At 42.2% G+C, this 27,972-nt stretch overlaps 1 protein-coding gene across 17 annotated transcripts in view; it reads left to right on the top strand.

The window, feature by feature from the left end:
• The window catches only part of KCNH1 (potassium voltage-gated channel subfamily H member 1), a 436,030-nt gene that overhangs the window by 77,093 nt on the left and 330,965 nt on the right, over positions 1 to 27,972 (top strand). For all 17 annotated transcript variants that reach the window (XM_086343235.1, XM_086343234.1, XM_086343244.1 and 14 more), the window contains exon 6: positions 25,505 to 25,897. In XM_086343235.1, the coding sequence (XP_086199361.1) occupies positions 25,505 to 25,897 (393 nt within the window). The remainder of the gene's footprint in view (positions 1 to 25,504; positions 25,898 to 27,972) is intronic.

The following is a 27,972-nucleotide window of genomic DNA, read 5'->3' as shown; positions in this document are numbered from 1 at the left end:
GACTCTTTGTGACCCCATTGTCTGCAGCACGCCAGTCCTCCCTGTCCATTACCAACTCCTGGGGTTTACTCAAACCCACGTCCCTTGAGTCGGTGATGCCATCCAACCATCTCATCCTCTTTTGTCCCCTTCTCCTCCCACCTTCAATCTTTCCCAGCATCAGGGTCTTTTCAAATAAGTCAGCTCTTCACATCAGGTGGCCACAGTATTGGACTTTCAGCTTCAACATCAGTCCTTCCAATGAATATTCAGGACTGATTTCCCTTAGGATGGACTGATTGCATCTCCTTGCAGTCCAAGGGACTCTCAAGAGTCTTCTCCAACACCACAGTTCAAAAGCATCAATTCTTTGGCACTCAGCTTTCTTTATAGTCCAACTCTCACATCCATACATGACCACTGGAAAAACCATAGCCTTGACTAGATGGACCTTTGTTGGCAAAGTAATGTCTCTGCTTCTTAATATGCTCTTTAGGTTGGTCATAACTTTCCTTCCAAGGAGTAAGCATCTTTTAATTTCATGGCTGCAGTCACCATCTGCAGTGATTTTGGAGCCCCCCAAAATAAAGTCTGTCTCTGTTTCCACTGTTTCCCATCTATTTGCCATGAGGTGATGGGACTGGATGCCATGATCTTCGTTTTCTGAATGTTGAGCTTTAAGCCAAGTTTTTCACTCTCCTCTTTCACTTTCATCAAGAGGCTCTTTAGTTCTTCTTCACTTTCTGCCATAAGTTATTGATATTTCTCCCAGCAATCTTGATTCCAGCTTGTGCTTCTTCCAGCCCAGCATTTCTCATGATGTACTCTGCATATAAGTTAAATGAACAGGGTGACAATATACAGCCTTGACATACTCCTTTTCCTATTTAGAACCAGTCTGTTGTTCCATGTCCAGTTCTAACTGTTGCTTCCTGACCTGAATACAGATTTCTCAAGAGGCAGGTCAGGTCTGGTATTTCCATGTCTTACAGAATTTTCCACAGTTTACTGTGATCCACATAGTCAAATGCTTTGGCATAGTCAATAAAGCAGAAATAGATGTTTTTCTGGAACTCTCTTGCTTTTTTGACGATCCAGCGGATGTTGGCAATTTGATCTCTGATTCCTCTACCTTTTCTAAAACCAGCTTGAATATCTGGAAGTTCATGGTTCACGTATTGCTGAAGCCTGGCTTGAAGAATTTTGAGCATGCTCAAAATCAACATATGTAGAATATTGTCAATTAAAGATCATATTCAGATTTCATCAGTCTTTCCATGTCCTCATTTGTGTGTGTGTGCGCCTTTGCACAATATATACATGTGAGTATGTGTTTAGTTTCAGAAGAAGCTTCCAAACTATTTGCAGTTGCAGGTGGCTGTAGTGTTTTACGTATGAAATGTCCAGCTTCTGTCCCTGCCAGCATTTGACATTGCCACTACTTTTTATTTTAACCATGTTACTAAGTGTGTAGAGATAGCTCATTGTGATCGTAATTTGCATTTTAAATGGCTAAAGATATTGAATGTCTTTTCATGAGCTTGTTTTCCAACCATATTTCCAACCTAGTGAAATGTCAGATCATGTCTCTTGCCCATTTTCTGAGTTCTGTTAATATTTCTTCCTTTTTTATTGCTTTAGAAATGTTAGCTTAATTTATTTTTTTATTATTGGAGTATAATTGCTTTATCATGTTAGTTTTTGCTGTACAACAAAGTCAATCAGCTCTATGTAGAGACGTCAGCTTACTTTAAATCCTCTGGTTTGGTGTTTACTTTCCTCTTGTAGTGAGCTTGTGCCTGACCTGAGATTGTTGGTGGGAGTCTGTTGGGTCCCCACTCGATGAAGCATCTGGATGTGGTGGTTGAATTTGCCTGCCAGATTAATAAATTTTCACCTGGTTCAGACCAACTTTCCTGTACATGGTTTTAGCCCTGGGCTCCCAACCATGTGAACAGCAGGAGTTTGGACCCACACTCATATATGGCAGGTACTTGGGGTTCTGATCGCTTACATATAATCCTCTTCTATCCAAAAGGCCAGACAGATGACCAGGGTCTTTTTTACGTCTCTGAGGCACGGTTAATGGTTTTCTGCTCCATGCCTCTTTGTCAGGGCAGTGCTCTGCTGCCCCAGCAAGAGCATGTGGTCTCCCTTCCAGTCCCATGCAGTGCATACCCAGCTCTGAGAAGCCCCGTTTCTGAAAAACTCCTGGACTGTTTTGTTTCAGCTCCTGCTGGCAGCTTTGGTTTTGCATTTCTTTTACTGTTCCGGCGCCTAAGATTTTGAACTTTATTATTTCTTTTGAAACGTTTGTTTGAATTTTTAAACAGTGTCTCAGTGTGTTGGGTATAAATGGATGGGTTACCATTCTTGCTTAGTCCCTTCTACTGATTGTTAGCTCTCTAAATACCTGTGCTAGAATAAAAATGGTGGATTACTAGGCGTGGAATTACAGAGACAGAGGGTAGAAACATTTCAAACTGGGATGGAAACTGCCAAGTTCAAACAAGGTTATGCCAGTTTGCCAGTTTCTTTCTTCTCTCACCATAATTGCTGTCGGTTTTTACTCCATCTTAAGTTTTAGCACTTCAGTTAAGTCTTAAAAGAAGAACACCTACTTTTCAACGACTGTGCACGGGTTTGGTCTAATCAGTATAGAAACTGCTTTCCTTATGTACACGGAAGTGGTGTCATGGCCGCCCACATGAGGAGCACAAGACGGCCCTGCGCCAGCCATCTTGCGGCAGCTGGACAGAGACGCAGAGACCAGAACTTTACTTACTGGGCACCCGCACGGCTGGGCTTACTGTCCACATTCCCCGCTGATGAGCAGGTGCACTGTCCTCGGCTGAGAGAGAGTGGAAGGTGGGTTTGTGGAGGCCAAGCCAGTAGTGTGTGTACTCAGGCATGTCCCACTCTTTACGACCCCATGGACTCTGTAGCCTGCCAGACTCCTCTGTCTGTGGGGCTTCCCAGGCAAGAATACTGGAGCAGGTTGCTATTTCCTTCTCCAGGGACTCTTCCCGACCCAGGGATCAAACCTAGGTCTCCTGCATTGCAGGTGGTCTCCTGCATTGTAGGTGAATTCTTTACCGACTGAGCCACCAGGGAGCCAGTATTAGGGTCCCTAGTTTTTGGGTCCCTCAAGCCAGAATCACTGGTAGAGGCTGCCAGGTTGTATGTGAGCAAAGGTGTTTTTTCTGAGAAATAGGCTGTATGTGCCTTGAACTTGACATTTCCCACTCCGCTATTTCTTTGGGGGGAATGGGGAGTGTTGACGTCATCTGACTCTTCAGAGTCAGGGGAAAGTGACAACACTCAGGAGTGTCACCGTGCAACATCATGTTCTGATGTTTTGTACTTGAATATGTTAATAACTGGCAACAGGAACTTCTGCCGCAATTATCTGGGTTTGGAGCTCATTTTGTGTCTCATAGAGAGTCTTTTTTGAATACTCACACTATCTCAGTATGCCACAAGTTGTGCCTGGGTAGTGAGCTTATCATTTCTGGAGGTGTGTTGGGTGACCGTTTGATGGCACATGGACGGTGAGTTTTGAAGTGTGGCTGGACTAATGGCCTCTGGTTACCATCCGGCCCTGAAGGGTAGCCTCTGCCTGGTGGCTCCACCAGCCCTCAGGGCCACAGAGTTCTTCCAGTCAGCACTCTGCACTCAGGGCTGAGATCTTATAGGGGGGACTGTTTGCATTTTTCCTAGGAGGGCCATATTGTTTATTCAAGCAGGTAGGGAAAAACTCACATGTTCAGTGATGCCAGGGATCAACTCTACACTTGATTTTGATTAAAAAAAAAAACTTGTCAATGAACAGCTTAATTGAGGTTTAAGGATTTTTTGTTGGTTTTTTCCCCTTAGAGACAGGATGATGTAGTGGAAAAAGGAAGGGATTTAGAGTCAGACTGACCCGAGTTCTGTCCAAAATTCCACTGTATTCCAGCTGTGTGATTTTATAAAAGTTGCTTAAGCTCACTCATCTTTCCTCATACTCATGAACTAAAGATGCTACCTACCCGGAAAGACCATCATGAGGATTCGTGATGCTTCCAAAGACACATCCAATCCTATCACTCCCTGCTTAAAACTCCTTTAACATCGTCTTGTTATTTCTTTGGATAATTTAAAAATTTACATTGTGACTTACAAGACCTAACTCCCCTCTCTAGCCTGACCCAGCTCTATGCTCACACTCGGTGTCAGCCAGTGGCATGCACACTTGTCAGACTGTCCCTGCAGCCTTGGAAATGCCCTTCTTCTGCCTGCAACTCTTGCTGTGTCTCTCTGCTGACCTAGTTCCTACCCATGCTTCAAGTCCCAAGGTGGACTTCAGACCTCCCCTGTGAGGCCTTCCCAACTGCCCTGTCCCAGGGCAGGTAAGCCTCACTTTCAGAGGCTCTCCTTGCCATGGGCAGTTTCCTCTTTGAGCTCTCTTGCCCTGAGAATGCTGCTGTTTAATATTTGCCTCCTCCAATAGATGAAAGGTCCGTGAAGACAGTATCTCTCTTGTTTATTCTACATCTCTACCACTGAACATAGTACCAACACCCAGTAAGTGCTTGATAAGTGTTCATTAAAGGAATGAATGAATGAAGAAGGATGCAAACACTTAATTCAGGCCTGACACTTGGTAGGCCCTCAGTAAATATTGATTCCCTTTCACTTTTAGCCTCTTCCTCCCCACCTGAAAGTTGTCTGCCTCGATCGTGGACAATGGACAACTATTTGTATCTGATTTTGATAACGATGGCAGTGTTTCCATGATTCCACCTCATCACTAATACTCAAAAACTTGAGTTTTAAAAATGTAGCTGAAGAATTCAAAATAAAAAGTTAAAAGAATACCACTGAAGTACTCCTCAGCTAAATAGAGAACAAAAATGTTGCCCAGTTGCATTTCACTATGGGCTTATATTTGTGGAGGTGTCATGGGCTGGTGCTCTATTGTGACATAAAGTATATTGGTTAATACTTTTAATTGCCTCCCACTGCCTTTATCTCTCCCATTAAAGAACAAGTGCATCATGGAAAAAGTTCTAAAAATAGAGCCTGCCTGGTTTATGGAATTAAGCACACATTTAGCTCACATGTCTTAAGCCCCGAATCAGGCTTTCTTCTGTGGCCAGGGCCTCACTAGCATCCAGTGTGCCCTGTTTTATTGGAATACACTTTTTCTGGTGGGAACAGACCCTGTCCTCACTCTGTGGTCGTAAAAAACCCATGTTGTTTCTAAGCAGGGGAGGTTTTTGGAGCTGTACTTGGGGAAAGGGAAAGAGATGCAGGTATAGGTGCTGAGGGCGGGGTTGTGCCTGGAATAAGGGCTTTAAGGAAAGCGGGGTTTCACTTCACTCACAGTGGGAGGATGTCTGAGGCAGCTGTGAGGGATGAGGGTGATGGCGGAGTTCGTGGAATGGGCTCTGTCTGTGGCCTTGATTGATATATGAAGCCAGTTTGGAAGGTGAAGTGGTGAGTTCCCCAGAGCTTCCCTGAAAGAGGAACTTCTCATTTTCTGTGTTTGACTCTGGTTTCTTCTGCCATCATCCAGGGAGATGACGCTGACATCCCCAGTGAGATGGTGGGCTTGAGGTGGCTGGCTCCTCTGACTCTTATTGGGGTTCCTCCTGGCTCTGTTGGATTGGCACGTTTTTCAGGCTCCCAGGGAGACTCTGCACACTACTCTGTCCTGTGCTGCTCTCTGGTTCAAACCGATATCCTCTCCTTCCTGGAGTTCTTCAGCATTGTGTAGCAGGTCTCCCTGTGCTTCGAGACTTGCCTCTTCTGATCCTTCTTCCCTGCTGATGCCTCGAAGAGAGCAATTTAATTATGTACCTCCCTTACTTAAAGTTCTTACCTTTGCATAAACAGCACATCAAGGCTTGACCTCTCCCTTATATTTAGCTTAATTTCTCAATATTACCCTCTCTATATCCCCTCTCCTTCCCACCCCTGCCACCACCACATGAGAACAGCCATGACAGAAAGCAGAGACTTCCTCTACCTCAGCACAGCAGGCTTCTCCCGCACTGAGCTCTTACACCACTTCTGTTACCTGTCTCAGCTTATACATACAGCGTGCTGGAAATGTCCAGAATTTTGTCTGTCTGGAGATGGGGACAGTCACCTCGCCTCCAAGCTTTTCTGATGACTGAAGTCAATTTGCTGTCTCTTTTCCTCTTAAGGTACTTCTAGCCATTGAGTCTCTTACTAAACTATGGGATCTTTGGATACTTGTGGGTAACTGCTGGTGTCCAAGGGCCCATGGGTCTTTTTATTAGAATAGGTCCAAAAAAGTTGGCTTAAAGCTCAACATTCAGAAAACAAAGATCATGGCATCCGGTCCCATCAGTTCACGGGAAATAGATGGGGAAACAGTGGAAACAGTGTCAGCCTTTATATTTTTGGGCTCCAAAATTACTGCAGATGGTGACTGCAGCCATGAAATGAAAAGATGCTTACTCCTTGGAAGGAAAGTTATGACCAACCTAGACAGCATATTCGAAAGCAGAGACATTACTTTGCCAACAAAGGTCCATCTAGTCAAGGCTATGGTTTTTCCAGTGGTCATTTATGGATGTAAGAGTTGGACTGTGAAGAAGGCTGAGTGCCGAAGAATTGATGCTTTTGAACTGTGGTGTTGGAGAAGCCTCTTGAGAGTCCCTTGGACTGCAAGGAGATCCAACCAGTCCATTCTGAAGGAGATCAGCCCTGGGATTTCTTTGGAGGGAATGATGCTGAAGCTGAAATTCCAGTACTTTGGCCACCTCATGTGAAGAGTTGACTCATTGGAAAAGACTCTGATGCTGGGAGGGATTGAGGGCAGGAGGAGAAGGGGACGACAGAGGATGAGATGGCTGGATGGCATCATTGACTCGATGGACATGAGTTTGGGTAAACTCCAGGAGTTGGTGATGGACAGGGAGGCCTGCCATACTTCGATTAATGGGGTCTCGAAGAGTCGGACACGACTGAGCAACTGAACTGAACAGAACTGAATAGCCTTGATGGGGTCTCTGAAGCTATTTTGTCCTTTTTCCCCCCAATAAATTAATTTTATCAGTCTACTTTTCTTTTCAGGCCATATTAGTTTTGTCCTTCTTGGTCCCCAGTCTTTGAGGAAGTCCAAGCCTTTAGGTAAAAAGCATGTATTGTAGGAGCTGAGCCTTCCTGATTCTCACTGAGACTCTCCTGAACCAATCCTTTCTTTATTTGTACAAAAATACTAGTGTTTGAATACTACTTAACTCTTTGCAAGAATAATTTACATATGCATACACACATTTATATCTATAGTCTTGTCTGCCCTTCACAATATCTGCCTGGTATTGAGCTTCCCAGGTGGGTATAGTGGAAAAGAACCTGCCTGCCAATGCAGGAGATGTAAGAGACATGGGTTCAATCCCTGCGTCAGGAAGATCTGGAGGAGGGCATGGCAACCCACTCCAGTAGTCTTGCCCAGAGGATCCAATGGACAGAGGGCCACGGTCCATAGGGTTACAAAGAGTCAGACATGATTGAAGCAACTTAGCACACACGCACACACATAAGTAGTGTCAACTTCGTTTTTCAGGTGGGGAAACTGAGGCATGGGGACTTTGCCTTGCTCAGGGTTGATCAGCTGTACCACTTACATGTGCAGTCTAAATTAGAGCACAAATGAACTTCTCTACCAAACAGAAACGGACCTGCAGACACAGAGAACAGACCTGTGGGTGCCAAGGAGGAGGGCGTGAGGGAGAGGGGAGTTAGGGGTTTGGGGTCAGCAAACTATTATATACAGGATTGATACTCAACAGGGTCCTGCCATATAGCATAGGGAACTATATTCATATCCTAAGATAAACCGTAAGGGAAAATAATATGAAAAATTATAAAACAGACTCACTTTGCTATATAGCAGAAATTAGCACAACATTGTAAATCAACTACACATCAATAAAGTAACATTTTAAAAAAAGCTGATCAACTATGAAATCAAGACTGGAATCGGCCAAGTTCAGCCTGCTGGAACTGTGTCTTGGTTGACTTGCTGTCTGCCACCGTGTCCCTAACGGTTTCCCCAGCCCTGTCTGCTGTCTAACATCCTGCCTTCTCACCACCCCCCAACTTCACACACAGCTCCATGTATACACGTCTGTGATTCGTGTATTTTAATCAGTGTTTTGGTCGTGTGGTTATCCACTCCAGGTCTGCTTTTGAGCTCCATGCCTCCATGTCTTTCAGCTGGTTTGGGACATTCCTCCAGGGCAGTGTCATGTCGGTTAGACTGCCGCTGTCCAGTGTTGTGGCTGTGTGTGACTGTGGAGCAGCTGGGATGTGGTTCATATGAACTGAGAGGTGTAGTAGTACTTACTGTATTTAAATCATTATGAGAAAAGGAATGTAAAACGTCTCACTGATAATCTCCTATATGAGTAGTGGTAGAAGTGAGTTGGAAAATGGTGAATGAATCCCGAGTCATAGGTATTTGGTGGCAGAAGCAACAGAACTCCCTGGTGGTTTAGTTCTGGAGTTTTCTTGAAGGCATACGTCAGCTGCATACCTTGAGGTACCACAGCAGGAGAGAGTGGCATTAAGAAAGCCAAACAAGGAGAGTGTTTCAAGAAGGAAGAGGTGTGAACCTCTGTAAACAGCTCCTGAGAGCATGAGTTAGATCAGGATGGAAGCATCCATTGGATTTAGCACCACTGAGATTGTCGGTGACCTTGACCATACCTATTTGATTAGAGAGTGGAAGCAGTGGTCAGATTGGGATGTGCTGAAGGTGATTGGAGGGGAGAATGTGGACACGTTGTGTTTGGATTATTCTTTCAAAAAGTCTGGCTAGAAAGGGGAGCAGCAAAAGGAATCCAGCAAGAAAAGGGAGTTGATTGATGTTTAAAGATGCTGACGGAATGATCCTGTGTCCAAGGAAAGGTTTATGGGAACAAAAGAAGGGGAATCATGGGGTTGTAAAGAACTTGAGGAGGGGGAGCAGGATGAGATTCAAAACACATGAAAGAAATAGGCCTTTGATAGAAAGAAGGCACTTCCTCTGCTGAAACAGGAGGCAGATGGGTAAGGATAGAGACTGATTTATAGGTCTATGACCATTGGAAGACTGGTTTATTTATTTTTTTTCAGTGATTCATTAGGTAAAAAACATGAGCTAAGAGTGAGGTGAAGCAGAGAAACACTTAAGAGCTTCTAGTGAGATGTTGTAATCTCTCATCCACATCAGCCAAAATCACTTTGCATGGTAACATTCATTTGACACTGAAGGATTTCAAGGTAAGTATAAACTAAAATCATGGCATCCAGCAAATAGATGGGGAAACAATGAAAACACTGACAGACTTTATATTTTTGGGCTCCAAAATTACTGCAGATTCATGTCCATGAATTATTATAATACTGCAGCCATGAAATTAAAAGATGCTTACTCCTTGGAAGGAAAGCTATGACCAACCTAGACAGCATATTCGAAAGCAGAGACATTACTTTGCCAACAAAGGTCCATCTCATCAAAGCTATGGTTTTTCCAGTAGTCATGTATGGATGTGAGAGTTGTACTGTAAAGAAAGCTGAACGCCAAAGAATTGATGCTTTTGAGCTGTGGTGTTGGAGAAGACTCTTGAGAGTCCCTTGGACTGCAAGGAGATCCAACCAATCCATTCTAAAGGAAATCTGCTGCTGCTGGTAAGTTGCCTCAGTTGTGTCAGACTCTGTGCGACCCCATAGAGGGAGCCCACTAGGCTCCTCTGTCCCTGGGATTCTCCAGGCAGGAATACTGGAGTGGGTTGCCATTTCCTCCTCCAATGCAAGAAAATGAAAAGTGAAAGTGAAGTTGCTCAGTCGTGCCCGACTTAGTGACCCCATGGACTGCAGCCTACCAGGCTCCTCCATCCATGGGATTTTCCAGGCAAGAGTACTGGAGTGGGGTGCCATTGCCTTCTCCAAAAGGAAAACAGTCCTGAATATTCATTGGAAGGACTGATGCTGAAGCTAAAACTCCAATACTTTGGCCACCTGATGTGAAGAATTGACTCATTTGAAAAGACCCTGATGCTGGGAAAGATTGAAGGCGGGAGGAGAAGGGGACAACAGAGGTTGGAGAGCATCACCGACTCTATGGACATGAATTTGAGTAAGCTCCAGGAGTTGGTGATGGACAGGGAGGCCTGGCATGCTGCAGTCTATGGGGTTTCAGAGTCAGACGCAACTGAGCGACTGAACTGACTGTGATGTGGTCCTACTTCTTCCTTAATCTAGCTAGGTGTGGCCTGGGGACTAGTGGTTACTGTTCAGGAAGATAGACTGGCCAATGTGGCTGGTTCAGGACTTTAATTGGCAAGTCCTGGAGAAGGTCCATCATGGGAGGTGGTGTCTTTGATGACAGGTGGCTTGTTGCTATCATTCAGAAGTCCTATGGAGAAACAGTAGTTCATGAAGAGTCAGTATACAACAGAAGAAAAGCATCGAATTAGGAAACTGGACATGAGTTTGGGTAAACTCCAGGAGTTGGTGATGGACAGGGAGACCTGCCATGCTGCAGTCCAAGGGATTGCAAAGAGCTGGACAAGACTGAGTGACTGAACTGAGCTGAGGAAACTGGACTTGAGCTTGTGGTCCTGTTTTGTCATCTGTTATGTGACTATGAGCAAATCATTTACTGTCTGGGTTTATTTTCCCAGTCTGTAAAAGAAAAAAAATACCAGCCTTCCCGTTTCATGAGGTGGCGTGAGATGTGACGGCATATGTCAGTGTTCTATGAAAGGCATTTCAGGCTGTACAAATAGATTTGTGAAAAGACTTGGAGGCTTGGAGCTGGCGACCTGGCTTGTACTCCCAACTCTCTGCTTACTCAGCCCTGATGTGACTCGGTGTGAGTCACTTGACGGCTCTGAACCTACATTTTCCCATCTGTAGAACACCCTCTCAGGGTGAATGTAAGGATTCAGAAGCACAGTAGAGGACTTTGGAGGTGAAAGTGCTAGAGAAATGTGATAATCAGTCTTACTTCCTTATTCTTCATTTAGGGGAAAGACCTAACTTATTGTCCTTCAGAATTCGTCTGTGTTCATGAGCATTCTTTAACTTTATCAATAATGGCTTACAATGAGCTTTTGTGTGGGCAGAGCCTGAGTGTTGTAGGGAGAAGTCAGGGAAAGTGTGAACGAACAACATCACACTTGAAGAGTGTGTCTGCATTTGGGGGAACTCCTGTCTGATTGGGCACATGGGGCAGGCGCAGTCACACTCTTAGGAAGGACCTTCTGGAAGGGCTGTAAACTCTCTGCCTTTGGAAGCTTCCATGGTACAAAACTTATCCAATGGAAGAAACTAGAAGCATATGCTCATGCCGATAATTGTAGAAAAGAGGCAGGGGAGAGGACTAACCAAGGGGTGGCCACCGAGACCCCCAGAGCAGGCCATTCTTCTGCCTCCATGTCTGCTGAAGCTGTTTCTCTGCAAAGTTTTGAAGCATCACTGAGCATCTAACATTGGGCCCAATTGTTGTGACTGGACACAAGGTTGGTGTCCCATCTGTTTTGATTCCGCACCCAGAGACTTCTCCCTTTGGTAGACGCTGACCGCTTTCCCAGTGGAGAAATATTGTGCACGATCCCTGGAATGCTTTTTCTTTTGACAGTGGCAGCCATGGAGCTCATCAGAGCCATTCTGTTACCACTTGTTCTGGTCTGAGTCCATTCCCGGAACACTTGTGAGGGGGACGGTGGGTCAGTCTCCTGGGAATCTTTCTGATAAACATGAATCATTAGTCATTTGTCATTGCACCCTGAAAAGACTGTCTGTTTACTGGATGCAAAGTACTCTTTTGGTCTGGGAAATTTTCTTAAGAATCTTGATTTTTTGTAATGAACTCTCTCCTTGGAATTTCCATCTTTTGTTTTCCATGTATTTGCTAAAGAGTTCATATTAGAGTGAAACACAGAGATCGCAAGTCAGACTAAAAACTTGGCCTGAGGGGAACAATTTGCAGCCTTTAACTTAAAGATTTGGAAAAAGAATATGTCACATTTAACCTGATCAAATGTCCTGACTTGCAGGCTTCTTGTAGAATGCAGATATCACGTGATTTCAGCATGGAAGTCTGCACCCCAGAGATGGGAAGAGCAAACTGAACACAAGGCCCACCATCCCTGCCTGTCTGGTCTCGCAGCTCTGTCTGTACCCTTTGAACACATGTTGTTGGAGTAGCCTCAGAGGGGCGAGTCTGTGGTCAGCAGCACTGTTGGGAGGTCTGAGGACACTATTGACTCAGGCCTCACTCAAGCAGGGCCTAATAGTGTCCCGAAAGCTTCGGAATGGGAAATCTTATTTGGGAAGAATTATGGATTTTATCAGACTGTCACAGGAACAGCCGTGTTTTTGTAAGAGGACATTTCCTCCGTGGAACTCCAGGCAACTCTGGTGTGCGGTCAGCAAGTGGCTGTGTACTTGCGGTTTTTTTTGAGTTCTTGCTGAATGGTCTTTTTGTCCATATTGTATCTTGCAAACATACAGGAAACTCCTAACTCATCTCCCTTTCCCCTGCCTTTCACTTAGCTCCATGCCCAGGACTCCTTCCGTACAATGCTTGTGATTCATCTCTAGTGAGTTAATTGTTTAAAAAATTGGACTTAATTTGAGATGATTTAGATTGATGTGCTGTTTTAAGAAATCATACAGAGATCCCATGTGCTCTTTACTCAGTTTCCCTGATGGTAACTTATTGCAAACTGTAGTTCAGTATCATGGCCAGGATACTGACATTGGTGCAGTCAAGATATAGCATGGTTTCATCAGTGTAATAACTCATGTTGCCTTTTTATGGCCACACTCTTCCTGCCCTCACCTCCTCCTTAAACCCTTGGGAAACACTGATTTGTTCAATATTTCTATGATTTTGTCATTTCAAGGATGTTATATAAATGGAATCATGTAGTGTGTTATCTGAGATAGGCTTTGAAATCTCTGGATTTAATCCAGCTTGTTGAGTGTATCAGTAACGGCACCTTTTTATTACTAGTGATAGTTTGTGGTATGGATGTGCCACAGTTTAACTATTCATCTCTTGAAGGACATCTGGGCTGATTCTGTTTTTTGGTATTACAAATAAACTTACTGTGAGCATTCATGTGCAGGTTTTTGTTTGAATCTAAATTTTTGTTTTCTGGAATAAATGCCCAGGAGTATAATTACTGTTGCATATTTTGTGGTTTAATAAACTGCCAGACTCTTTTCTGGAGTGGCTGTGTCATTTCACATTTCCATCAGTGATATATGAGAAACCCAGCTTCTCTGCAGTCTCACCAGCATTTGATGTTGTCAAATGCTATTTTTTATTTTAGCTGTTGTGATATGTACATAGTGATATCTCATTGCATTTCTCCGATGGCTAATGATGTGAACATCTTTTCATGTATTTGCCATCTGTGTATCCTCTCGGGTAACATGTCCTTTCATAATTTTTGCTCATTTCTTTCTTTTTTTCAAAGTCATATTTTGTACTTTATTTTTTAATGCAAATGCTATTTTCTTCTTTTTTTAATCTCATTAAAAATACATTTCATTGGAGCAAAATTGCTTTACAATATTATGTTGGTTTCTGCCATACATCACATGAATCAGCCATAGGTACATGTATATCCCCTTCCTCCTGAACCTCACTCCCACCTCCCACCCCCTCCCACCCCTCTAGGTTGTTACAGAGCACCAGGTCTGAGCTCTCTGCGTCATATAGCAAATTCCCAATGGTTATCTATTTTACATATGGTAATGTCTCACACACACACACACACACACACACACGATGTTTACGTTTCAAGTCACTGTTTCAATGTGTCCCTCCTGTCCTTCCCCTGTTGTGTCTACACGTCTCTATGTCCATGTCCCCACTGCTGCCCTGCGATTAGGTTCGTCAGTACCATCTTTCTGGACTCCACACACAGGCGTTAATACATGATGTGTGTTTTTCTCCTTCTGACTCTGTACAATAGGCTGTCCACCTCATTAGAACTGACTCAAATGCATTCCTTTTTATCGCTGAGTAATATTCCATTCTACATATGTACCACAGCTTCTTTATCCATTTATCTGTTGATGGACATCTAGGTTGATTCCGTGTCCTAACTATTGTAAATAATGCTGCAGTGAACATTGGGCTACAGGTGTCTTTTTCAATTATGCTTTCTTCAGAGTATATCCTCAGTAGTGGGGTTTTTGGGTCCTCTGGTAGTTTTATTCCTAATTTTTTAAAGGAATCTCCATACTGTTCTACATAGTGCCTGTATCAATTTACATTCCCACCAAGAGTGTAACAGCATTCCCTTTTCTTCACACCCTCTCCTACATTTATTATTTGTAGGTTTCTTGATGATGGCCATGAGGTGACACCTTATATGGTTTTCATTCATATTTCCCTAATAATGAACAATGTTTAATATCTTTTCATGTGTTTATCAGCCAAGTGCATGTCTTCTTTGGAGAAATGCCTAGTTAGGTCTTCTTCCCACTTTTTGATCAGGTTGTTGTCTGGTATGAGCTGCATGTATATTTTGGTTATTGATCCTTTGTCAGAAGGTTCATTTGCTATTATTTTCTCCCATTCTGAGGGTTGTCTTTTCACCTCATTTATAGTTTCCTTTGCTGTGCAAAAGCTTTTAAGTTTAATTAGGTCCCATTTGTTTATTTTTGTTTTTATTTCCATTATTCTAGGAGGTGAGTCATAGAAATCTTGCTGTGATTTATGTTAGGGAGTGCGCTGCCTATGTTAGCCTCTAGGAGCTTTATGCTTCTGACTGGTCTATGCCCCAACCAGTAATGCTGATGAAGCTGGAGTTGAATGCTTCTATGAAGACCTACAAGAACTTCTAGAGCTAATACCCCAAAAAGATGTCCTTTTCATTATAGGGGACTGGAATGCAAAAATAGGAAGTCATGAAACACCTGGAGTAACAGGCAAATTTGGCCTTGGAGTACAGAATGAAGCAGGGCAAAGGCTAATAGAGTTTTGTCAAGAGAACATACTGGTCATAGCAAACACCCTCTTCGAACAACACAAGAGAAGACTCTACACATGGACTTTACAAGACGGTCAATACCAAAATCAGATTGATTATATTCTTTGCAACCAAAGGTGGAGAAGTTCTATACAGTCAGCAAAAACAAGACCAGGAGCTGACTGTGACTCAGATCATGAACTCCTTATTGCCAAATTCAGACTTAAATTGAAGAAAGTAGGGAAAACCACTAGACCATTCAGGTATGACCTAAATCAAATCCTTTATGATTATACAGTGGAAATGAGAAATAGATTTAAGGGACTAGATCTGATAGATAGAGTGCCTGATAAACTATGGATGGAGGTACGTGACATTGTACAGGAGACAGGGAGCAAGACCATCCCCAACAAAAAGAAATACAAAAAAGCAAAATGCCTTACAAGTAGCTGTGAAAAGAAGAGAATTGAAAAGTAAAGATATACCCATTTGAATGCAGAGTTCCAAAGACTAGCAAGGAAAGATAAGAGAGCCTTCCTCAGCGATCAATGCAAAGAAATAGAGGAAAACAATAGAATGGGTAAGACTAGAGATCTCTTCAAGAAAATCAGAGATACCAAGGGAACATTTCATGCAAAAATGGGCTCGATAAAGGACAGAAATGGTATGGACCTAACAGCAGCAGAAGATATTAAGAAGAGGTGGCAAGAATACACAGAAGAACTGTACAAAAAAGATCTTCACGACCCAGATAATCACGATGGTGTGATCACTCACCTAGAGCCAGACATCCTGGAATGTGAAGTCAAGTGGGCCTTAGAAAGCATCACTACGAACAAAGCTAGTGGAGGTGATGGCACTCCAGTTGAGCTATTTCAAATCCTGAAAGATGATGCTGTGAAAGTGCTGCACTCAATATGCCAGCAAATTGGGAAAACTCAGCAGTGGCCACAGGACTGGAAAAGGTCAGTTTTCATTCCAATCCCAAAGAAAGGCAATGCCAAAGAATGCTCAAACTACCGCACAATTGCACTCATCTCACATGCTAGTAAAGTAATGCTCAAAATTCTCCAAGCCAGGCTTCAGCAATGTGTGAACCGTGAACTTCCTGATGTTCAAGCTGGTTTTAGAAAAGGCAGAGGAACCAGAGATCAAATTGCCAACTTCCATTGGATCTTCAAAAAAGCAAGAGAGTTCCAGAAAAACATCTATTTCTGCTTTATTGACTATGCCAAAGCCTTTGACTGTGTGGACCACCACAAACTGTGGAAAATTCTGAAAGAGATGGGAATACCAGACCACCTGACGTGTCTCTTGAGAAACCTATATGCAGGTTAGGAAGCAACAGTTAGAACTGGACATGGAACAACAGACTGGTTCCAAACTGGGAAAGGAGTATGTCAAGGCTGTATATTGTCACCCTGCTTATTTAACTTATATGCAGAGTACATCATGAAACATACTGGGCTGGATGAAACACAAGCTGGAATCAAGATTGCTGGGAGAAATATCAATAACCTCAGATATGCAGATGATACCACCTTTATGGCAGAAAGTGAAGAACTAAAGAGACTGTAGATGAAAGTGAAAGAGGCGAGTGAAAAAGTTGGCTTAAAGCTCAAATTTAGAAAACTATGATCAAGGCATCTAGTCCCATCACTTCATGGCAAATAGATAGGGGGAAACAGTGGCAGACTTTATTTTTGGGGGGCTCCAAAATCAGTTCAGATGGTGACTGCAGCCATGAAATTAAAAGAGGATTACTTCTTGGAAGGAAAGTTATGACCAACCTAGACAGCATATTAAAAAGCAGAGACATTCCTTTGCCAACAAAGGTCTGTCTAGTCAAAGCTATGGTTTTTCCAGTAGTCATGGATGGATGTTAGAGTTGGACTATAAAGAAAGCTGAACGCTGAAGAATTGATGCTTTTGAACTGTGGTGTTGGAGAAGACTCTTGAGAGTCCCTTGGACTGCAAGGAGATCCAACCAGTCCATCCTAAAGAAAATCAGTCCTGAATATTCATTGGAAGGACTGACGCTGAAGCTGAAACTCCAATACTTTGGCCACCTGATGCCAAGAACCGACTTATTTGAAAAGACCCTGATGCTGGAAAAGATTGAAGGCGGGAGAAGGGGACGACAGAGGATGAGATGGTTGGATGGCCTCACTGACTCAATGGACACGAGTTTGAGTGAACTCCGGGAATTAGTGATGGAAAGGGAGGCTGGCGTGCTACAGTCCATGGGGTCGCAAAGAGTTGGATATGACTGAGCGACTGAACTTAAGTGAACTGACTGGATTGTTTTTTATTGTTGAGTTTTGAGATTTCTGTCCTGAAGGACAGAAAAAACACCTGATATGGGCGTTTGAGGCACTGACAGACTCTGCGGGAACTTCCCTAGTCTAAACCCTCTCCTCTTCCTGTTGCTGTGGGTCGAGGCTTGTGTTACTATGTGGTAAGTTGTACTGAACGCCCCTTCTAGGCAGGTGTTTGCTTTTTAGCCCTGTATACTCCTATAAATGGGCTTCTTAGGTGGCTCAGCAGTAAAGAATCCACCTACAATGCAGGAGATGCGGGTTCAATCCCTGGGTAATAGGAAGATCCCATGGAGGAGGGCATGGTAACCCACTCCAGTATTCTTGCCTAAAGAATCCCATGGACATAGGAGCCTGGCGGGCTACAGTCCATGGGGTCACGAAGAGTCTTAGCCTGCTGGCCTCTCCCCAAAACCCGCATAATATCATCTCCTTCTGAATATCAGTGGATAGAGGCTTCCCTGGTGGCTCAGAGGGTAAAGCGTCTGCCTGCAACGCGGGAGACCTGGGTTTGATCCCTGGGTCGGGAAGATCCCCTGGAGAAGGAAATGGCAACCCACTCCAGTACTCTTGCCTGGAAAATCCCATGGACAGAGAAGCCTGGTAGGCTACACTCCATGGGGTTGCAAAGAGTCGGACATGACTGAGCAACTTCACTTTGAGATTTTTATATTGTAAATTATGTATATCATGGATCCTATTTCTTTGTTGAATATGTGATTTACAAATCTTTTCTCCAAGTTGTACATAGCTTGTGTTTCTATACTTCTAACAGAGTCTTCTGCAAGGCAAAACTGTTAACTTTTGGTAGTGTCCAATTTATTCATTTTTTTTCTTTCATGTATTGTGCTTTGGGTTCAAGTCTAAAAATACTTTCCTACCCTGGGTCCTAAAGATTTTCTTAATTGTTTTTCTCTGAAATTCTTATAATTTTACATTTAAGCCTACAATCCATTTTGAGGTTCAAGTCTAAAAATACTTTCCTACCCTGAGTCCTAAAGATTTTCTTAAATGTTTTTCTCTGAGATTTTTATAATTTTACATTTAAGCCTACAATCTGTTTTGAGATCACTTTTATGTAAGTGTTGGTCACTCATCTCTGTCTGTCTCTTTGTGACTCCTGGGACTGTAACCCAACGGCCTTCTCTGTCCATAGAATTCTCCAGGCAAGAATACTGGAGTGGATTGCCATTTCCTTATCCAGGGTATCTTGCCGACCCAGAGATTAAACCTAGGTCTCTTGCATTGTAGGCAATTCTTTACCATCTGAGCCACAAAGGAAGCCCATTTTTATGTAAGGTGTAAGACATATTGAGTCTCTTTTTTTTTTTTTTTTCCTGCATGTGAATGTCCTTTGCTCCAACATCACTTGTGGAAAAGGCTGTCTTTCCTCCACTGAATTGCTTTCTGCACCACTGTAAAAATCAGTTGAGTATTTGTGTGGGTCTCCTTCTGGGTTCTCTATCTGTTCCATTAATCTGTGAGTCTATTTTTCTGTAAGTATCACACTGTCTTAATTACTTTGCTATATAATAAGTCCTGAAATTGACTAGGCTGATTCCTCCCACTTTATTCTTCTTATTTAAAATTGTTCTATCTATTCCCATTCCTTTGCCTTTCCATATAACTTTTAGAATAATCTTGTGGATATTTACAACTCTTGTTAGCATTTAGATAGAAATTATACTAAACTGGTATCCATTTGGAGAGAATGGAAATCTTTAGATGTTGAAGACTTCTAATTTACATGTGTCTCCATTTATTTATATCTTCTCTAATCTCTTTAGTCAGACTTTTTGCTTTTGTTTTTGTTTTGGCATAAAGTTCTGTATGTTTTATTATACCTGTGTGCTCAATCACTCAATCATGTCTGACTCTTTGTGACCCCATGGACTGTAGCCTGCCAGACTCCTCTGTCCATGGAATTTTCCAGGCAAGAATGGTGGAACAGATTGCATTTCCTACTCCAGGGGATCTTCCCAACTCAGGGATCCAACCTGGGTCTCCTATATCTCCTGCATTGGCAGGTGGATTCTTTACCACTGAGCCACCTGGGAAGCTTATTATACCTGTACTTAAGTGTTTTTTTGAGTGATTATAAATGATATTGTATAACACTGGTCTTCATTTCTAGTTAAGAAATATGATGAGTTTTGCATGCTTATCTTATATGACCTTGCTGAACTCACTCACTAACTCTAGGAGTTTGAATGTAGATTCCTTGGGATATTCTGTGTATCCCATTCTGTCATTTGCAAATAGGAATATTTTTATTTCCTTCTACCAAATCTGAATGCCTTTTATTCCTTTTCTTTTTGCTCTCTTTCTCTCTCTCTTTTTTGCCTATTGCAGAGGCAGCACTATATTGAATAAGAGTAGTGAAAGCTGATATTTTCCCTTGTTCTTGATGTTAGGGGGAAAGGTTTCAGTTTTTGACCATTAAATATGATGTTAGCTCTAGGTTTTTATAGATGCTATTTATCAAGTTGAAGAAAATTTCCTCTATTCCTATTTCTTTCTGAGTTTTTATCATGAATAAATGTTGAATATTGTCATTTTTTTAGTTACACTGATTCATTTTTCAATATTGAATTTGCTTTCCAGCCTTGGAACTTACCCATTTGGTCATTCTTTTTATATATTGCTGAATTCTATTTGTTACTGTTTGTTAAGGATTTTTGCAGCTCTATTTATGAGTAATATTAGTCTGTAGTTGTCTTTTTTGGTATTGTCTTTGTCTGGGTTTGGAATCAGGGTAATACTAGCTTCACAAAATGAATTGAGAAGTATTTCTTTTATTTTTGTTTTCTGGAAGAATTGTCACTAATTCTTGGTTAAATTTTGATATCATTAAAACCATCTGGGCCTGGAGATTTCTTTTAGAAGTTTTAAAATTATGCATTCAATTTTCTCATAGTTTATAGGGATATGAATTGTGGTAGTTTGTATTTTTCAAGGACCATCGCATTTAAGTAGCATGTATACCTGTGGCGAATTCATTGTGATATTTGGCAAAACTAATACAATTATGTAAAGTTTAAAAATAAAATAAAATAAAAAAAAAAGTAAAATGTTTATGTGTAGAGTTGTTTGTGGCATTCTCTATTATATTTTGCGTGTCTACAGTTTATACTTGTATTTCCTGTTTCATTTCTGATATTGGTAATTTGTGGCTTTTCTTTTTTTTTTTCAGTCTTGCTATAGGTTTTATTTATTTTTAAAAATCCCTGATTTTTTCTATTGTTTTCATATTGTCAATTTCATTGATTTCTACCCATTATTTCCTCCCTTCTGCTTGCTGATTAGTTTTATTTGCTCTTTTATAAGTTCTTGAGGTGAGAATGCACATTATTGATCTGAGACTTTTTCTTTTTTCTTACGCATATATTTAAGTGCTATAAATTCTCCTTTCAGTACTGCTTTAGCAGCATCACACAAATTTTTATATGTTATGTTCTCATTTTCACTGAGTTCAATATGTTTTTAAATTTCCCTTGAGACTTCTTCTTCTTTAGATCATAGATTATTTAGAATTGTATTGTTTCCAAGTGTTGGATATTTAGTTCCAAGTATTTGGATATTTTCCTCTTATCTTTCTGTTATTGATTTCTAGTTTGATTCTATTATAGTCAGAGAATATACCTTGTGTGATTTAAATTCTGTTAAATTTGTCAAGGTTTGTTTTATGGACTAGTGTATGGTCTGTCTTGAATAATGTTCCATGTGCGCTTGAATAGAATGTGTATTCTGCAAATTCTTCTTGGGTGGAGCGTTTTATAAATGTTGATTACGTTCTGTTGGCTGAGATCATCAATGAGTTCTTCTATATCCTTGCTTACTTTCTGTCTAGTTGTTCTATCAGAGGTTGAGAAAGAGGTGTGTAGGTTTGTCTGTTTCATCTTTCAATCAGTTTTCGCTTCACGTATGCTTGGAATATTTTTGTTTGGTGCACACGCATTAGGATTTCTAAATCTTGTTGGAGAGTTTACCTTTTATCATCATGTGGTGTGCCTTTCTGTGTCTGTTGTTTAGACTGGGTAATTTCTATTGTTTTGTCTTTAAATTCACTGATTCTTTCCTCTGTCCCCTCCATTCTGCTGTTGATCCCATCCATTGAATTTTGAAAATTAGTTGTCATAGTTTTTGGTATTAAAATTTCTGTTTGGTTTATGTATTCTCTTTTTGGTTGAGACTTTCTGTTTCTTTGCTGTTTCTTTTCTATTTATTTGCTATTTCTGAGACTTTATGTTTTTTAATTTGTTTGTGTCTGTAATTGCCCATTCAAGCATTTTTTTATGATGGATGTTTGAAAATCTTTGTCAGATATTTCTGACATCTTTATCATCTTGACTCTTGGCATCAACTGATTTTCTGTTTTTCAGTCAGTTTGGTGTTTTCTTGATTCTTGATATAGTGACTGATTTTTTTTGTTGAAATGGCCATTTTGAATATTATATTGTGAGACTCTGGATCTTACTTAAACCTTTGGTTTTAGGTGGCTACTTTTGACACAGATACAGATAGAGGAAGGAGTAGGCATCCTCTCATTTCTACCAGGTTGGGGTGGAAGTCTGAGTTTCCAACTCAGCCTCCACTGACACTTGTTAGGGCTCCTTGTTAGCATAAGAGTAAGAGTTCCCTGCTAAGCTCACATTGAGCCCTCTCTGCATTGTAGTGGTGGTGGGCCTCACTGCTGCTGGGGGAAGTGAAAGGAAGTCCGTGCTCCCTGTGGGGCCTTCTCTGGTAATACTCAAGTAGGAACGAAGTGGAGGCTGCATGCTTCACTACAGACTCAAGAAGGGGGAAATCTCGGCTTCCTAGTAGCCCTTGCTGCCCTAGATGGGAGTGGGGCCACAGGTTTTCTATTGTGTTTTGACAGGTAGAGCAATTATCATCTAAAGTTTTCTGTCTGTTGAGGCCCCCTTCCCAGTTTTTCTGCTAGAGAGACTGGGCTTTTATTGGGACTCTTTTTGTCTACACCCACTGATATTTCCATGTTGCTGCCTTCTTCAGCTCTAAGTCTAGGAATTTATGAGGCAGAAAATAAAGCCAGAGAATTCACCACTGTTATTCCTAGCCAGTTTGCTTTCCTTTCTCCACCATTCAGAATAGTTTAATGTTTGTTTAATGTAATGTTTTTAGTTTTTTCAATGTCTAGAACTTTTCAAGGTACTTAGAGTAAGGAATCAGGCTTTCCAGGTGGCTCAGTGGTAAAGAATCCGCCTCCCAATTCAGGAGATGCAGGGAACGTGGATTGGGTCCCTGGGTCAGGATGATCCTCTGGAGTAGGAAATGGCAACCTGCTCCAGTATTCTTGCCTGGAGAATTCCATGGACAGAGGAGCCTGGTGGGCTACAGCTGATAGGATTGCAAAGGGTCGGACAAGACTGAGTGACTGACCATGCTGATCAGAGTGAGAAATAGGGAAAAGTATGTCTACTCCATATTTCTGAAAGCAGAAGGCTCATTCAGTTTGCTTTTACTTGTTTTATTCTAACAGGCCAATCACTTTTCCTACCTGAGGTCTCAGGTCTGAGTATCCTTAATCACACTTATGTAAGTTGCTTCCCATGGGAAAGGAAAGTTAAAATCCCAAAGAGCTCTGTGCATTGGTGGGACGGGTAGAAACAGTTTTCATACCCCAACTACACACTGGGCCCTCTGTGAATTTATAGCTTTCTTTTTCTCACCTTTAAGGCTTGGGGCCAACCAGAGGGGGACCAGAGATATTCAGATTATTTCACATTCATTAAGGGATCTTTTGGGCTTCCCTGGTAGCTCAGCTCTGTAAAGAATCCACCTGCAATAGGTCGGGATTCCTGGGTCGGGAAGATCCCCTGGAGAAGGGATAGGCTACCCACTCCAGTATTCCAGGGCTTCCCTGGTGGCTCAGATGGTAAAGAATCTGCCTACAATGTGGAAGACCTGGGTTCGATCCCTAGGTTGGGAAGATCCCCTGGAGGAGGACATGGCAATCCACTCCAGTATTCTTACCTGGAGAATCCCCATGGATAGAGGAGCCTGGTGGGCTACAGTCCATGGGGTCACAGTCAGACACGACTGAGTGACTAAGCACAGCACAGCACAAGGGATCTTTATCCTCTAGAGGTACAAAGACGTTCCCATGACACAAGGGGAAGTTTCACCTAGGTGTTTCTAAGAACCACGTAAGTGCCACAGAGGAGCAGCTGGGGGAAGTGTATGGTGGGTCCCTTCCAACTTGGCCTGGCTTCTAAAAGCAGAGCTTCTTGCCTTTGATTATTGAGGGTGAGAACCATGCTCAATACTTTCTTGGAGCCAGGCTTCTCTATACTTCATTGTTTACTGAATCTGATTCCTCAAAAGCCTGTTATTTAGGGAAATATAATCTTGCTGTGGAGCAGCACATGTTTTTAATCCAGCTGGATCTCATTTGGGATCCTGGTCCCATCTTTTGCTAGCTGTATGACCTTGAAGCTCAGTCATTCACTTAAAAATCATCCTGTACTGCCCACTGTGGGCCAGTCACTGTGCTGTGTTTTGGGAATAAAGTAGTGAGTACCCCTTCTCCCTTTTCTTTACTTTCCAGCCAATAGCAAGTCCAGTTGGTTTTACTTCAAAAATATATCCAAAATTAGATTACTTTTCTCCATCACCCTATCTTTCCCCCAGACTATAATAGTAAATTCTCTGATTCTCTTCTTCCCTCTAATCCTCTGCCTCAATTTATTCTTTCATAAACACACATCTGATTATTACTTTCTTACTCAGGACCCTCCAGTTACACTGAGACATACTGAGAATAAAATCCAACACCTCCCTGTGGCCCTCTAGGGCCTGCGTGGTCTGGTTTCTGCTTCCCCGTCGAGTTGGCTAGCATCCCTTTCCCTCTCGTTTAGTATGCGTTAGTCATACCAGACTTTCTTCCTTTCCTTAAAATATCTCACTTGTCCTACCCTGAGGCCATTACACCAGTTATCTTCTCTATCTTGGATACTTTTCATTCAAAGTTCGAATGACTGGTGTCTTGCTTTCCTTCAGGTTTTAGTCCAAACGCTCTCTTTGTCCTGGTCCTCAAGTCACATTCTATCAAAACATTGTGTGTCCCGCAGCCTCTAATTTTTTGAAAGTAAAATTTCATTGTACATAGTTTTATTGGAATACAGTCACAATCATTTGATTAAAATTTGTCAGTAGAGAAATTTAATGATACTTTAAATTTTTTTTACAAGTACTCAGATTTATTTTCTAGGTATTTTATATATGTTGTCTAATTTATACCTGACAGCAACCTGTGATGAAGTTATTGTTATCATCATTATTATAAAACACTTATTCTTTATTAGCCACTATTTTAAGCTCTGTGGGTATCCCTACTGGCTCAGTGGTAAAGAATCCACCTGCAATGCAGGAGATGAGCTTTTGATCCCTGGGTCAGGAATATCCCCTGGAGAAGGAAATGGCAACTCAGTTCAGTATTCTTGCCTGGAGAATCCCAGGGACAGAGGAGCCTGGTGGGCTACAGACCATGGGGTTGCAAAAGAGTCAGACACAACTTAGCAATTAAACAAAAATAACAGCAGCAATTTTAAGCTCTATGCATATATTAACATATTTAATCATTGCAGCAACCCCATGAGGTAGGTACTATTGTTGTCCACATTTTCTTTTTTTAAAATTAATTTTTATTGGTGTATAGTTGATTTACAATGTTGTGTTAATTTCTTCTGTACAGCAAAGTGATTCAGTTATATGTAAACATATATCCACTCTATTTATCTCTTCTTACAATTTGATATTGTCTTGATTTGTCTACTAGACTGACCTCTCCAAGAACAAGAATCATGCTGTTTCCTTCACTGCTATTTGCCCAGTGTCTAGAACAATTCTGGTGACAAAGTAATCAATATTTGTTGAGTAAAGTTGCTTAATTCTCTTGTGTCCCAGTCTCTCTCTTGTGACATGGAATAATAGCTAGCTAATCAAACAAGGTTGTATTTAGAATTGTGAGGTAATCACTGTATGTGAGGTACTTAGTGTATTTATTGTTTCATTATGATCGTTTATATTACAGCGCTCACTCTATTCTCCCATAGTCCTCCAGTTCCTGTTTTTGTACCTCCTGATCCGTCTGGAACGTCATGAGTGTTTGTCCATGACAGAGGCTGGCTGGTCTGACGCTCACAATGAAATCCTCACTTAGTTCTCTCTTGGCTGTGTTTTTCCTCACAGGTTCTGCAGCTGGGCTCAGACATCCTTCCCCAGTACAAGCAAGAGGCACCAAAGACTCCCCCGCACATCATCTTACACTACTGCGTTTTTAAGACCACGTGGGACTGGATCATCCTGATCCTAACCTTCTACACAGCCATCCTGGTTCCTTACAACGTCTCCTTTAAAACCAGGCAGAACAACGTGGCCTGGCTGGTTGTGGACAGCATCGTGGATGTCATTTTTTTGGTGGACATTGTGCTGAATTTTCACACCACTTTTGTTGGACCCGCTGGGGAGGTGATTTCTGACCCCAAACTCATTCGCATGAACTACCTGAAGACGTGGTTTGTGATTGACCTTCTGTCCTGTTTGCCCTATGACGTCATCAACGCTTTTGAGAACGTGGATGAGGTTAGTGCCTTTATGGGTGATCCAGGGAAGATTGGTTTTGCTGATCAGATTCCACCACCCCTGGAGGGGAGAGAGAGTCAGGTACATCCCTCAAATCTCAGACCTTGTTGTCGTGTCTTTAAGTTAATTGTGGATGCTCAACAGAAGAGTATTTGAATGGGTGGGAATTAGTACGATTGGTGTCTGAAACAGAGGGAGCATGATGCTTGGTCAGTATCCCTGCCTGCTGCTCTTGTCCTTTGGACGTGTGGAGAACCCTGCATGTCAGTGGATGGGTGTGGAGGAGACCAGAGGCTTCTCTCTCACTCCATGTGGAGTGCAAGCTGCTGGTTTGGGAGGTGGGGCTGCGGAAGCAGGCATGCATTGCCGCTGCACTGCTGACTCTTACACTTGGTATGCAATCGCTGAATGCCTATCTACTGATTATTCTCATCATGGGGACTTTTCTGTTTTCTGCTGCTGACCTTTGGCTGTTTCAAAACTAATTAACTCTTGAAATCAGAGATGCTACTCTCCCCTAAGATTGCTTGCCTTTATTTTTCCTTTTTCTCTGGTAAATGTTGGGAAACCATGAGTTGATTCCTCTCTAAAATGACTTTTGCAGGTGACCAATGGCATTCAATTGTCCATGCTGTCCCTTGCCTAAATTTGCTGAGGTAGTCAGGCTGTGGTTACGTCGGACTCTTGTGGTTAAGTCAGGCAAGAGGAGAGTGTTACTGGACTACACTGCTTTGGGTTGTTATGGGAGGAATTAAAAGAAGATAAATGCTCTGAAACAGGCTAAAATCAGGACATGCTTAAAGAGTCAGTGAATGGGTGCTAGGACATGTTGCAGCAGGAAGGGGCCGCTCGGCCGGCTAAAGTGATTTTCTCCATTAAAAAAAGCAATGGTGTCACATCATGGCAAAGGAAAATGTCAGATTCTTATCTAGTTTGAGTGTTCTGTGAGAATTGATATATTTTTTCCCTACTCTTCAGTTGACACTTTATGGCAGTACACCTGGTAAGTCAGTCTTCAGCCTCAGATAGCAGTGGCCCTCACTGCCTCAGATTGCGGAGGGTCCCAGAGGTCTCAGTGTGGCTGTGCTGCTGTCTGGATGGGTCATCAGGAAGTCGTTGGGAGGCTGAAGCGAGGCAAGATATGCTCTCAGGGCTAAAGGGCTAGTAGGACTCAGCCTTGACATAGTGGGAAGGGACAGCCAGTTCCCTGCCAGGATAACGGGGCCTGCCAGTGACCCGACGTCTTGGTGGTGGCATACCTTCACCTTCACATCAGTACCAGCCATGGGTGAGGATTCCAGTCCCTGCCTGAGAATCCAACTTCCTACTGTTTGCTCTCCAGTGAAGGGGAACTGGTGTTCAGATGCTCCAGACTCAGAACAGTCCCTGTTTTCATCTGTGTGGTGTCTTTTAATACACTTTAAAATCCTGAGAAATAATGCTTTGTGTGGATTTTGTAGGGGGATTAAATGAGTTGAGGCTGATCATTTAGAAGAGTGAAATCATCCCTAAAGTGAATGTTGGGATTCTTAAATGTGAATTTTAGTACACGTTGGGAGTGCTATTTTTCTCTGTGAGTACATTTCTAGCAAATTTTATGTTAGTTAGCGAGGAAAATATGATCATTTTGGCTTAGATGATTTAACTGATTATTTCAGCCTAAAAGAGCTTCTTATGCACATATGGGAAATGAGTTTTAACTTTAAAAATACTGGTTGAGTTTTAAAAATAAACCATTTGCTATTTACAGCAATGGCATTGAAATTTTGCAGATAAATAGAACAGTTTTTGGCTTCTGTAGTCTCTTACTAAACACTGGCAGAGCTGTAAACACATATGTAAACGTGTCAGGATTACCTTGTAGGTGAGCAGAGCATAGAGCTTCTTCCCATGCACGGTGTATGTTGGGTTAGAATTCCTTTGCCATTAGTTGTGAGTACCCTTGACATGGTTTCTGGTGTCCAGATTCGTGAAATCTGTTGTAGATAGGGAAATTATAATTTCCCTGTAATCAGTCCCTCAGTCCTGTCCGACTCTTTGCGACCCCATGGACCATAGCCCTCTAGGCTTCTCGG

The sequence above is a fragment of the Bos grunniens genome, chromosome 16 (genome assembly GCF_055505025.1).
Source record: "Bos grunniens cultivar Pamir isolate PY7600 chromosome 16, Bosgru_T2T1.0, whole genome shotgun sequence".
Classification (NCBI taxonomy): domain Eukaryota; kingdom Metazoa; phylum Chordata; class Mammalia; order Artiodactyla; family Bovidae; genus Bos; species Bos grunniens.
This window is presented reverse-complemented; position numbering and strand designations above follow the sequence as displayed.